Below are 14,116 nucleotides of genomic sequence, written 5' to 3'. Positions count from 1 at the left end.
ACGCTTCAAACTAACGCTTACTTTGACGCGTAAGTTTCTTGGCCTCTCTGCATAAATTTACATAATCTACTCTATTAAGATGGGTATTAGTTTCTTCGTGTTTTTCATGTGCTACGTTCTTAGGTAACAGGCACTTCTTTATGTGTATGTATATATATGTGTGCTTTGGTGGGAGTGTGCGGTGGGAGTGTATGGTGGGAGTGTGTGGTGGGAGTGTGTGGTGAGCGTATGTGCATGACAAATGTAACTGTACTTTGTGAGCTGGTCATTCATGTATACTGATAACAGGGTAGATTAACAACTGTTGGAATCCACACCTTTTAACCCTTGTCAACATTTAGATGAACCAAGTGACAGCTGCACATTACACCTGCTGTTGTGGAAGGCTTGGCATTAGTAGTGAGCCATCTACAACCAGGACAGGTTGTAAGAACAACACTGGATGGGTTAAGAACTACACAAAGGTGTGTTAAAACTCGTAATAATTCATGAGATTACGAGACGCTATTTTACAATGTCATCAATAACTACACCAGCAGGATACGTCATATTGTACTATTGGAGGGAGTAAGTACGTGCTGTGGCCACTACATCATCCAGGCAGTTGTATGTATTTCAACTTTCATGAAAAAAGAAGTGAAAATAATCTATTATCTTACTGGTAGACATATGCATATATTGTAAGTCACGATGAATCAATTCCTCTTACTAAGTGGATAAAGATGATCTGGTTTGTTATACGTATGGTGTTTCTGATGTGTTCAGTTGACGTTATGTGTCTAGAGAGTGTTATATGCAGGTTCTCTCCCCCGTGGGAGAGCCTTTGGAGTTGACTGGTGATTATTTCATCCCTGGGGGTTAGGGACTGGGGGTGGTGTTGCTAGGGAGGAGGTGGTCGACGTCGAGGAGAGGCTGGTGGATGCAGCATCAAGAGATATTCACCAACAAAGCTTCCTACGGGATCTTCTTGTAGACCTTAGCCACTCTCGTGCGTCCCCATCTTGATCACTATGTACGGCTTTGGTCGCCATGATCGAGAACAAATCATCCAGTGGACTGAGTTGAGCGGTGAGTTACCGAGAAGATTCCCAGATTGTGAAACATATCCTGTAAGAGCCTCCTACTTACACGTCCTTATCGTCTGTAGTCTAGACCAGAGAGAGATACGAAGTTATGTACTAAAGGTATCCAGAGTTATCGAAAGTGTCGACAACTTGCATCAAGTCACTAGATCAGTTTGTTTTCACTTGTCGTAATGGAAGCACACACTCATAAGTAAGCATTTGACTTCAGAAATAAGATGTTTATTTTCTCCTAAAATCGTTGTTGATATTTAGAGTGAGTTGTCAACCGGATGTGAAGGAAATGCTCCATATTCTTTTCTTTTCTTTTTTACCATCATAACGTTAGGCATATTCGCTTCAGATCGACGACTGGTGTTATTTCTGATTTCCATAATTATAGATTTTACAGCTGTTTCTTTCCCTACACCTCGAAATTTTGGAGCTCTCTACCATCTCATGTCTTCCCCAATAAAGTATGACCTGTGGTACATTTTGAAATACAGTTTTTTTCACTTCCCCAAAACTCGTGAATACTTTCCCTTGTCTCTTCTTTTTCCCTTTCATTAACCTCTCTACATTTCACCTAAGGCCCGGCCTTGTTGTGGGCTTTCGTCAGTGGATGAAACCTCCAAAGCAAATAAAAGAAAAAAAAAATTGTTCAGCCATTACTTTTCTTTTCACTCTCTCCTCACCCTCACCACACTGATCTCCGTATGTTTGATATTTTCTACTATCACGAACAAAAAAGCCTTGAGAGGAGTCACCATATGGTCTAGTAGTCTTTGTGAACTTACTGTCAACGAAAGAATAGAACACTTTTTCAACAAGTCTAAAAAAAAAAACAAGTTATGTCCTTTACCAGCTGTTGTCTTTGTCTGAGTAATGTCTCCAGTAAAGTTTTCATTTCCTCGAGCAATTTGGTTGCCGTAGACGTGAAACGTTTTCTCTAATCCTGGGAAGAAAATGAGAATTCCGAAAACCCTGAGTTGTGTCGTAAAGGTCCGGCGGCCGGTGAGGTTGGTCCTGGGTAATTCCCGCAGCACCCGGGTGTGCTAGGGTATATATCATGACGGATCTCAGCGTCAGCCATCACTGTCCTCACCAACCTTCACTCAGAAACATGAAGACAACACTCGCCCTCACTGCCCTGCTGCTGGTTGTGGCGTCGGCACAACCCCTGTCTGACTCCACGGAGGAGCAGGACTCCACACAGGGAGAGGATCCCACACTACAACAGTGGGAGTTGGACCCGTACCAGCTAGAGGAACAGGCACAAGAGGAGCTACTTCAATACCCTGACGAGGAACTCACCGTTCATGAGCGTAGGAAGCGACAGACGCGTCTGTCTGGCGGCTTCAACACCGAGAGACTTGGCGGCGGGTAAGTTGAGTGGGACGGGAGCACCTCACATGCTAGCGTAGCCCTCTAGGTTCCTCATACCCAACTTGCCCCCATTTGTCTCCCATGTGAGTCTCCCTAAATGGCTGAGGCCACAGGCAGCTTGTTTCTGACGGTGCCACGCGGGAAATACAGTTAGAAATATGAGAACAAATCACAGATGAGAGTTAAGCTGTACATTTAAGCCAGACATGACTTCATGATATAACCCAAGTTTTGTCTCCTCTCTCTCCCCAGCGGCCGACGTGACAGTGCACACGTCAACATTGGTCGTACCTTCAACAGACACTCCGTCACCGGCGGTGTCAACTACGACCGCACGAGAGTTCCCGGGTAAGTCAGACACCTGGTGCGTCTCTAATACTGTAGTCTGGACACACCCGACGTATACAGCCTTTCCAACACTCTGTCATCAGGCCACAGTACAGTCATTGGCTCAGCACTTAAACTTTCATTGGCATTCTTCATGTACTTAGTCTAAACCAACGATAGAATGAAAACTTACACAGTACATAGACGAGGATTTGTGTCTCCCATTAGTGAAGGTAACGTGTAGAACGCCTCAGTCTGGCTATGGTGATGTGTCAGATGATAATCCTTCGTTTGACGGTAACCTCAACTCAGTGTAAGATGTACACAGACAGCCAGTGTCCTCAGTGTGAACTGTGGAAGATGTTGTCTTTCTGAACACTTTCAGAATAACAACCTCAGCTCACGTACAGACACGCCTCACATCACAAACTTACATTGCACTACCCACCTCACTGTAATAGTACATTGCTTACGTGAGGAATCAAATTATCTTTTCTTTTTCTTGGATTTGGATCAATAATGTGGCCTATCTCATTCGTTGCAGATTTAATACAAACAGGAACTTTGGCGCTAGCGTCGGATACGAGTTCAGACCCAACAGGAACACGGCCTTCTCTGTGGGCGCCCAGCACAACCGTGGCACTGGTGGCAGGTGAGTCACCTGCAGACCTGTCAGGCTTCACCATGATCACTGTTCACTGCATCCTTCTTGTTGTCCCTCTGAGTTTAGCGGTTCACACTCAGGTGCCACTTAAGACATGGCTGGCCGTCTCAGTGTCCTTTTCTCGTACATGCCTTTGCTACAGCCCTTACCTGTGTGTTATTATCTGATTTATCATTTTCTTTCCAGTAAGAAATGAATAGGGCAATATATTTCTTGAGAATGTTCACACACACACACACACACACACACACACACACACACACACACACACACACACACACACACACACATTTAGGGATATCTATTTCTATATATATATATATATATTCTTTTTTCTTTTAGGTCCACCAGTTTCGGAGTCGGCTTTTCCCATTCATTCGGCCGGAAGTAGACACCCGGGACTAAATTGTGATTTACGCTATTTTCCAAAAGTAGAAAATGACAACTGACTGTGAAGACATCAAGTGTAACAACATCACGCGGGTCCGGGACGTTCACCTGGCCACGTAACCCAACGCATCATCAACAGAATTTCTTTACGAAATAAAATGGACGTCTTTATCTTGTGTTTCCTTAATATCATTACCTCTCCTCCTGTGATCATCACTTCGTTAATTACTCAACATATCTCGGGGAAAAAAAATGTGGTACAAGACAAAGTAATATGAACAGAAACAGATCACACACTCCTTGTGAACATGTTTGTTGGAGTCGAATCCTATAATCTGTGGAGAATAGAAGAGCAGAGATGACATGAGAAATGCCTTTAACTACGGAGGTGAAAATCGTGTCACTAGTAAGGAATTTTGTACATGTTAACAAAATCCCGCTGAAGATAAAGTCTTTTGTCTCACTCGAAGTAGAAATGTTTTCCCAACACTTCGTATCCATCACTGTGATCTAGTGTGAGACATAACTGTGATCTAGTGTGAGACATCACTGTGATCTAGTGTGAGACATAACTGTGATCTAGTGTAAGACATCACTGTGATCTAGTGTGAGACATCACTGTGATCTAGTGTGAAACATCACTGTGAGCTAGTGTGAGATATCCCTGTGATCTAGTGTGAGACATCACTGTGATCTAATGTGAGACATCACTGTGATCTAGTGTGAGACATAACTGTGATCTAGTGTGAGATATCCCTGTGATCTAGTGTGAGACATCACTGTGATCTAGTGTGAGACATCACTGTGATCTAGTGTGAGACATTACCGTGATCTAGTGTGAGACATCCCTGTGATCTAGTGTGAGACATCACTGTGATCTAATATAAGACATCACTGTGATCTAGTGTGAGACATCCCTGTGATCTAGTGTGAGACATCACTGTGATCTAGTGTGAGACATCACTGTGATCTAGTGTGAGACATCACTGTGATCTAGTGTGAGACATCCCTGTGATCTAGTGTGAGACATCACTGTGATCTAGTGTGAGACATCCCTGTGATCTAGTATAGACATCACTGTGATCTAGTGTGAGACATCACTGTGATCTAGTGTGAGACATCACTGTGATCTAGTGTGAGACATCACTGCAATCTAGTGTGAAACATCTGCTGAGTTCAAGACCGTCTCAGCCTTATATGACTTTGAGTACTTGAATTAGATCACATCTGAAGCCTCTCCTTCCAGATGGTAGACAAGATATTGTCGTGTGGACGACTCTCGTTGGATTTCGTATCAAACACCAGCAATCATCTATATTTTCATTCCTTTCCAAGCAAGGTTACCGAATCTGAGCTTGATGATCAAGCTAGGGACGCAACATTGAACTGTCAAAGGTAGGTATACATTTTCTTGCCCTCCCTTGTAGGGCCCTAAAAAAAATTGATGGCCTTTTTCTACTGCTGCTACACAGTTGTTATGGCTCTAAATCACCAGAGACTATAAGAACTAAGTCTCATTCATCATTCAAGTCATGTCGCTTAACGCAGTTCGTACCATAGATTGTCCATTTTGTTTGTACTGACATTGTTCAACACTTTGCTCATATTGATGTCAAAGTTCACTAGCCACTTGTGAGTTTATTCTGTCAGTGTGCACAAGTTAGCTGCTGCTGTAGACGTTATATCGCTGCCGCAGCTTCATTTCCCAGTTTAGAGTCGTAGAAGGCGACTAAAAGTGGAGGGAGCGAGGTGCTGGAAATCCTCTAATCCTGTCTTTAATTTTCCAGAAGGAATAGAGAAGGGGGCCACGAGAGAATTTCCCCTTTAAGATTCAGTCCTTCTGTTCTCAACGCTACCTATCTGACGCAAGAAATGGCCAATATATATATATATATATATATATATATATATATATATATATATATATATATATATATATATATATATATATATATATATATATCCCTGGGGATAGGGGATTAAGAATACTTCCCACGTATTCCCTGCGTGTCGTTTTTTTTTTTATACTTTGTCGCTGTCTCCCGCGTTTGCGAGGTAGCGCAAGGAAACAGACGAAAGAAATGGCCCAACCCCCCCCCCCCATACACATGTACATACACACGTCCACACACGCAAATATACATACCTACACAGCTTTCCATGGTTTACCCCAGACGCCTCACATGCCCTGCTTCAATCCACCGACAGCACGTCAACCCCGGTATACCACATCGCTCCAATTCACTCTATTCCTTGCCCTCCTTTCACCCTCCTGCATGTTCAGGCCCCGATCACACAAAATCTTTTTCACTCCATCTTTCCACCTCCAATTTGGTCTCCCTCTTCTCCTAGTTCCCTCCACGTCCGACACATATATCCTCTTGGTCAATCTTTCCTCACTCATTCTCTCCATGTGCCCAAACCATTTCAAAACACCCTCTTCTGCTCTCTCAACCACGCTCTTTTTATTTCCACACATCTCTCTTACCCTTACGTTACTTACTCGATCAAACCACCTCACACCACACATTGTCCTCAAACATCTCATTTCCAGCACATCCATCCTCCTGCGCAAAACTCTATCCATATATATATATATATATATATATATATATATATATATATATATATATATATATACATATATATATATATATTCCTATGAGTCCACTGGGAAAATGAAGCACGATAAGTTCCCAAGTGCACTTTCGTATAATAATCACATCATCAGGAGAGACACAAGAGAGAAATATAAGTCAGTTGATATACATCGCTGAGACGAAGCTAGGACGCCATTTGGTAAACAAGTGACTGTCCAAGACAGACAGCGAGCGTATCATAAACTTATTATGTGGACAAGAAGGGGAATTAATTACAATCTTATCAACAATAAAGCTATCCAATCTGTATAGACCTTCACTAATATCAAGATTATAATTCTTTGAGTATTTGATAATAGAAGATTCAGTGCTATTTCTCGTGGTACTGGAGTTAGAGTTAATAACTGAGATGGCATTGCTCCAGTCAATACAATGATCATAGTTTTTAACATGATTATACAAGGCATTTGGCTCTTGTCCCGTTCTTATACTATACTAAGCAATATATATATATATATATATATATATATATATATATATATATATATATATATATATATATATATATATACATATATATATATATATATATATATATATATATATATATATATATATATATATATATATATATATATATATATATATATATACATATATATATATATATATATATATATATATATATATATATATATATATATATATATATATATGTTATATGGTTGCGAGGCGCGGGCTATAGATAGAGTTGTGCAGAGGAGGGTGGATGTGCTGCAAATGAGATGTTTGAGGACAATATGTGGTGTGAGGTGGTTTGATCGAGTAAGTAATAACTGGGTAAGAGAGATGTGTGGCAATAAAAAGAGTGTGGTTGAGAGAGCAGAAGAGGGTGTTTTGAAATGCTTTGGTCACTTGGAGAGAATGAGTGAGGAAAGATTGACCAAGAGGGTATATGTGTCAGAGGTGGAGGGTACGAAGAGAAGTGGGAGACCAAGTTGGAGGTGGAAAGATGGAGTGAAAAAGATTTTGAGTGATCGGGGCCTGAACATGAAGGAGGGTAAAAGGCGTGCAAGGAATAGAGTGAATTCGAACGATGTGGTATACCGGGGTCGACGTGCTGTCAATGGATTGAACTAGGGCATGTAAAGCTTCTGGGGTAAACCATGGAAAGTTCTTTGGGGGGGGGGCCTGGATGTGGAAAGGGAGCTGTGGTTTCGGTGCATTGTTACATGACAGCTAGAGACTGAGTGTGAACGAATGGGGCCTTTGTTGTCTTTTCCTAGCGCTATCTCGCGCGCATGTGGGGGGAGGGGTGTTATTTCATGTGTGGCGGGTTGGCGATGGGAATGAATAAAGGCAGACAGTATGAATTATGTACATGTGTATATATGTATATGTCTGTGTGTGTATATATATGTATACTTTGAGATATATAGGTATGTATATTTGTGTGTGTGGACGTGTATGTATATACATGTGTATGTGGGTGGGTTGGGCCTTTCTTTCATCTGTTTCCTTGCGCTACCTCGCTAACGCGGGAGACAGCGACAAAGCAAAAATAAATGAAATGAAAATAATATATATATATATATATATATATATATATATATATATATATATATATATATATATATATATATATATATATATATATATATATATATATATATATGATATTGTGGAGCAGCGGGATCGTAACCAGTGAGGTGAGGAGGTGCTGCTACTGTAAATAGGCACAAGATTGGGGAAAGCTCTCAAGGTTCAGTACCTTGAGGGGTTACCCAAGTGTTCTCGAGTAGCCACGTCTCACCCAGCCTTCTCCTCGCGACCTCGTTTCACTACACCCTTATGGGTGGAACTGCTGGGGAAGGCGTTGCCCATCTCCTTCAGGACAATCTTTTTAAATGCAGACCAACACAGGAAGTGTCGTGCGACGTTTTTTTTTTTTTTTTTTTGACAATTTTGGAGCCTCACTGCCTCTGGAAACACTGCGCTGGTTTTGTCCTCTGCCAGTGACCTGTCAAGACTGAGGCACTAAAGGCTACGAAGCGGCACTGGAGTCGACCAGTTACGACGAGAAGTAAAAGAGACGAGCGACTGAGGGTGATGGCGCTAGTGAGAGTTAAAGGAGGGAGATTGTGGAGCGGTTTAAAGATTGTGGCGTGGATGTGCTGAGGATTTGGAAGAACCATATCCTCGGGCAGGTGTGTGTGTGGAGTGAAAATGGAAATGATGAATGCAAGTTATGGGAGGACAAGGAAGGAGGTGAGGTATGGACGGGAGTGAATAAAGATTGTCAGGGAGAAGGGAAAATAGGATGTGCAATTCTGCTCTCACCGAGAGTATAGGAGGGTGTTACAGAGCATGGCTGCAATGGATCAAGAATAGTGTGTGTGTATATGCGCCTGTGAATAAGAAGACTGTACAAGGTAAGAATACAATGCATCTTTTCAGGAGAATTTGAATGACTATATAAACGGTTTTGAAAATGAGAGAATGTGGTGATAATGAGTGAAAGGAAGTAAAAAGAAGATGAAAAAGTATTTGAAGAACTTAAGAATGTAGGGGAAGGAGAGGCACCAATTGTTACAAGCATGGGTATGGAGGATGGATGGAATAGGATACAAGTGTGAGGAACTATGGCAAAAAGGGAGATGAATAGAATAGTCATGAGGCTAAAGGTAGAAAAGGCACTTGGAATGGATGGAATTATGGCTGAATTACTGAAGTATGGAGGAGATGGTGTGAAAGCGTGGATCCATCTCATATGAAATTCAACATGGAAACAGAAGGTTGTGCCTGAGGAATGGGTGAAAGCTCTTATTGTTCTTTCATTCAAAGGAAGAGGTTCTAAGAGTGTATGAAGCAGTTATAGGGGAATAAGTGTGAAGGGATGGAAGCGACTGAATGCAGAATAAGCGAAGAGCAAGTGGGTTTAGGAAAGTTAGGGGTTGTGTGGATCAGATTTTTGTAGTAAAGATGACAGTGGAAAAGTATTTGGCGAAAGGTAACAAGTTGCATGCAGGTCATGGATCTAGAGAATGGATATGACAGAGTCGAGTGGAATGCTTTATGGGATATGTTAAGGATATATGGTATAGGGGGACAACTGTTGGAGGGTGTGAAAACCTTCTATAGAGGAGTAAATGCTTGTGTAAGAGTGGATGGAGAGCCGAGCGAAATTTCTGCATACATATGAGTTTGAGGAGGGGCTGTGTAATGTCACCATGTTTTTTTATGCATGGATGGAGTGACAAGAGATATGAAAGCAAAACTAGGGAAAAGGGGTGCAGAGATTGAGTGTGGCGATGTGATATGGTGGTTAGTGGTGCGCCTGTTTGCGGATGACACAGTTGTTTGCTGAGAGTGAAAAGAAGTCGCACAAGGTTGCAAGTGTGGTTTTTGAAAGGAAACATTGTGAAAGTATAGATTTTATAGAAACTTATAGAACGAAAGAAGAATGTGTACTAAATTGTGCTTTGGATATGAGGGGAGAAAGATTGGAAGAAGTGAGGGAACTGAAGTACCTAAGAGCTGTCATGGGTCGGTGTGGTGACATGGAAGGAGAAATAAGGGAGAGAGCAATACAGGAAAGAAGAATCGCTGGGTCCCTTAATAGAATAACGAAGAATAGAGGTGTAAGTATGGAAGTGAAGAGAGGATTAAGGGAGAACATAGTCCGCCCAACCCAGACCTATGAAGCCGAAACATGGACATAGAGTGAGTCACAGAAGTCAAGAATTCAGGCTGTGGAAATGACCTATTTCAGAAGACCATGTGGTGTGACCAAATGGAATAAAGAAAGAAATGAAAAGGTGTATCATATATGTGGTATGACAAGGAAGGCAAAGAGAATGAATTATGAAGTGGTAGAATGCGAGAAACGTAATACTTTGAGGTGGTTTGGGCCTGTGGAAAAATTGCAAGACTGAGAGTTTACAAGGAGAGTGTATGATAATACAATCAAAGGGGTTAGTGTGAGACGAAGACAACCTCTGACATGGACAAATATGGTGGAGGAATACTGGAGGGAGAGAAATAGTGGAATTGTGTATGGGAAGAAGGTATGTAAGGACAGGAGACTCTTTTGCTGTGGCCAAACTAGAGAGGCATAAGTTTGCTGTGTCTACTTGGTAGGTTGCATGGGAGGGTATTGACTGAGAGGGGTGAAGGCATGTACAGAGAATCAGATTAGGGAAAAACAGTGTGGTTTCAGAAGTGGTAGAGGATGTGTGGATCAGGTGTTTGTTATGAAGAATGTGTATGTGAAATACTTAGAAAACTGGATTTGTATGTGGTATAAATGGATCTGGAGAAAGCATATGATGGGGCTGATAGAAGAGATGCTTTGGAAGGTCTTAAGAACATATGGTGTGCGAGATAAGCTGCTAGAAGCGGTGAGAAGTCTTTCTGATGGTTGTAAGGCATGTGTAAGTGTAGGAAGAGAGGAGAGTGAATAGTTCCCAGGGAAGGTCGGTTTGCAGCAGGGGTATGTGTCACCAAGGTTGTTTGAATTGTTTATGGAGAGGGTGGTTAGGTAGGTGAATGCATGATACTTGGGGAGATAATTGAGAATATGTATATACATATATACATATATATATATATATATATATATATATATATGTATATATATATATATATATATATATATATATATATATATATATATATATATATATATATATATATATGTATATATATACGTATATATATACATATATATATATGTATATATATAAGTATATATGTATATATGCATGCACACACACACACACACACACACACACACACATATATATATATATATATATATATATATATATATATATATATATATATATATATATATATATATATTATCCCTGGGGATAGGGGAGAAAGAATACTTCCCATGTATTCCCTGCGTGTCGTAGAAGGCGACTAAAAGGGGAGGGAGCGGGTGGCTGGAAATCCTCCCCTCTCGTTTTTTTTTTTTTTATTTTCCAAAAGAAGGAACAGAGAAGGGGGCCAGGTGAGGATTTTTTTTTTTTTTTTTTTTTTTTTCCAAAAGAAGGAACAGAGAAGGGGGCCAGGTGAGGATATTCCCTCAAAGGCCCAGTCCTCTGTTCTTAACGCTACCTTGCTAATGCGGGAAATGGCGAATAGTTTGAAAGAAAAAAGATATATATATATATGTATATATACGTATATATATATATATATATATATATATATATATATATATATATATATATATATATATATATATATATATATATATATACATATATATATATATATATATATATATATATATATATATATATATATATATATATATATATATATATATATATATATATATATTTATATATAGGACGCCATTTGGTAAACATGTTTACCAAATGGCGTCCTAGCTTCGTCTCTTCGATGTATATCAACTGACTGTTATATTCCTCTCTTGTGTCTCCCCTGATGATGTGATTATTACACGAAAGTGCACTTGGGAACTTTTCGTGTTTCATTTTCCCCGTGGACTCGTAGGAATATCTTGATCACGCGCAAAATTGTGATCCTTTCCAATATATATATATATATATATATATATATATATATCCATAGAACATGCAAACCTCCAACAGCCAGGATCGAACCCGGGACCCCTGTGCAAGAATCAGGCATGCTAACCGCTAGGCTATGGGACTGTCCCATAGCCTAGCGGTTAGCATGCCTGCCTGTTGCACAGGGGTCCCGGGTTCGATCCTGGCTGTTGGAGGTTTGTATGTTCTATGAATGTGCGCGTTCATATGCACTTTATTCGTATATATATATATATATATGTATATATATATATATATATATATATATATGTATATATATATATATATATATATATATATATATATATATATATATCTATATATAAAACCATATAACATTGTTGAAGCCACTATTCCTTCAAACATACCCATTTTTGCTTTCCAAGATAATGTTCTCGATTTTCACATATTTTTCAACGCTCCCAGAATTTTCGCCCCCTCCCCTATCCTATGATTCACATCCGCTTCCATGGTTCCATCCGCTGCCAAATCCACACCCAGATATCTAAAACACTTCACTTCCTCCAGTTTTTCTCCATTTCAGCTTACCTCCCAATTGACTTTTCCCTCAATCCTGCAGTATTTAATAACGTTGCTCTTATTCACATTTACTCTCAGCTTTCTTCTTTCACACACTTTACCAAACTCAGTCACCAGCATCTCCAGTTTCTCACTCGAATCAGCCGCCAGCGCTGTATCATCAGTGAACAACAACTGACTCATTTCCCAAGCTCTCTCATCCACAACAGACTGCACAGTTGCCCTTCTCTCCAAAACTCTTGCATTCACCTCCCTAACAACCCCATCCATAAAGAAATTAAACAACCATAGAGACATCACGCACCCCTGCAGCAAACCAACATTCATTGAGAACCAATCACTTTCCTCTCTTCCTACACGTACACATGCCTTACATCCTCGAGAAAAACTTTTCACTGCTTCTAACAACTTGCCTCCCACACCATATATTCTTAATACCTTCCACAGAGCATCTCTATCAACTCTATCATATGCCTTCTCCAGATCCATAAATGCTACATACAAATCCATTTGCTTTTCTAAGTATTTCTCACATACATTCTTCAAAGCAAACACCTGATCCACACATCTTCTACCACTTCTGAAACCACATTGCTCTTCCCCAATCTGATGCTCTGTACATGCCTTCACCCTCTCAATCAATACCCTCCCATATAATTTACCAGGAGTACTCAACAAACTTATACCTCTGTAATTTGAGCACTCACTCTTATCCCCTTTGCCTTTGTACAATGGCACTATGCACGCGTTCCGCCAATCCTCAGGCACCTCACCATGAGTCATACATACATTGAATAACCTTACCAACCAGTCAACAATACAGTAACCCCCCTTTTTAATAGATTCCGCTGCAATACTATCCAAATCTGCTGCCTTGCCCTTCTTTCATCTTCCGCAAAGCTTTTACTACCTCTTCTCTGTTTACCAAATCATTTTCCCTAACCCTCTCACTTTGCACACCACCTCGACCAAAACACCCTATATCTGCCACTCTATCATCAAACACATTCAACAAACCTTCAAAATACTCCAAAATACTTCAAAATATCTCCTTCTCACATCACCACTACTTGTTATCACCTCCCCATTAGCACCCTTCACTGAAGTTCCCATTTGCTCCCTTGTCTTACGCACTTTATTTACCTCCTTTCAGAACATCTTTTTATTCTCCCTAAAATTTAATGATACTCTCTCACCCCAACTCTCATTTGCCCTCTTTTCACCTCTTTCACCTTTCTCTTGACCTCCTGTCTCTTTCTTTTATACATCTCCCACTCAATTTCATTTTTTCCCTGCAAAAATCGTCCAAATGCCTCTCTCTTCTCTTTCACTAATAATCTTACTTCTTCATCCCACCACTCACTACCCTTTCTAATCAACCCACCTCCCACGCTTCTCATGCCACAAGCATCTTTTGCGCACTCCATCACTGATTCCCTAAATACATCCCATTCCTCCCCCACTCCCCTTACCTCCATTGTTCTCACCTTTTTCCATTCTGTACTCAGTCTCTCCTGGTACTTCCTCACACAAGTCTCCTTCCCAAGCTCACTTACTCTCACC

At 40.5% G+C, this 14,116-nt stretch overlaps 1 protein-coding gene across 1 annotated transcript; it reads left to right on the top strand.

The window, feature by feature from the left end:
* The first annotated feature begins 2,141 nt into the window (after nucleotides 1-2,141).
* Nucleotides 2,142-3,999, top strand: LOC139759843 (uncharacterized). Its single transcript, XM_071682348.1, has 4 exons — nucleotides 2,142-2,444; nucleotides 2,700-2,795; nucleotides 3,319-3,426; nucleotides 3,781-3,999. The coding sequence occupies exons 1-4, from the start codon at nucleotides 2,185-2,187 to the stop codon at nucleotides 3,827-3,829; spliced, it is 513 nt and encodes a 170-aa protein (XP_071538449.1). The 5' UTR covers nucleotides 2,142-2,184; the 3' UTR covers nucleotides 3,830-3,999.
* The last annotated feature ends 10,117 nt before the right edge of the window (nucleotides 4,000-14,116 follow it).

Source organism: Panulirus ornatus, chromosome 3, assembly GCF_036320965.1.
Source record: "Panulirus ornatus isolate Po-2019 chromosome 3, ASM3632096v1, whole genome shotgun sequence".
In the NCBI taxonomy this organism is placed as follows: Eukaryota; Metazoa; Arthropoda; class Malacostraca; order Decapoda; family Palinuridae; genus Panulirus; species Panulirus ornatus.
Note: the sequence above shows the minus strand (reverse complement) of the source record. Positions and strands in the feature narration are given on the sequence as shown.

Bases quoted from the DNA above. Each gene is read 5' to 3' on its own strand.
- LOC139759843 (XM_071682348.1), top strand. From the start codon at position 2,185: ATGAAGACAACACTCGCCCTCACTGCCCTGCTGCTGGTTGTGGCGTCG. The intron at 2,445-2,699 runs GTAAGTTGAGTG...CTCTCTCCCCAG, and splicing joins ACCGAGAGACTTGGCGGCGG to CGGCCGACGTGACAGTGCAC. The intron at 2,796-3,318 runs GTAAGTCAGACA...CATTCGTTGCAG, and splicing joins GACCGCACGAGAGTTCCCGG to ATTTAATACAAACAGGAACT.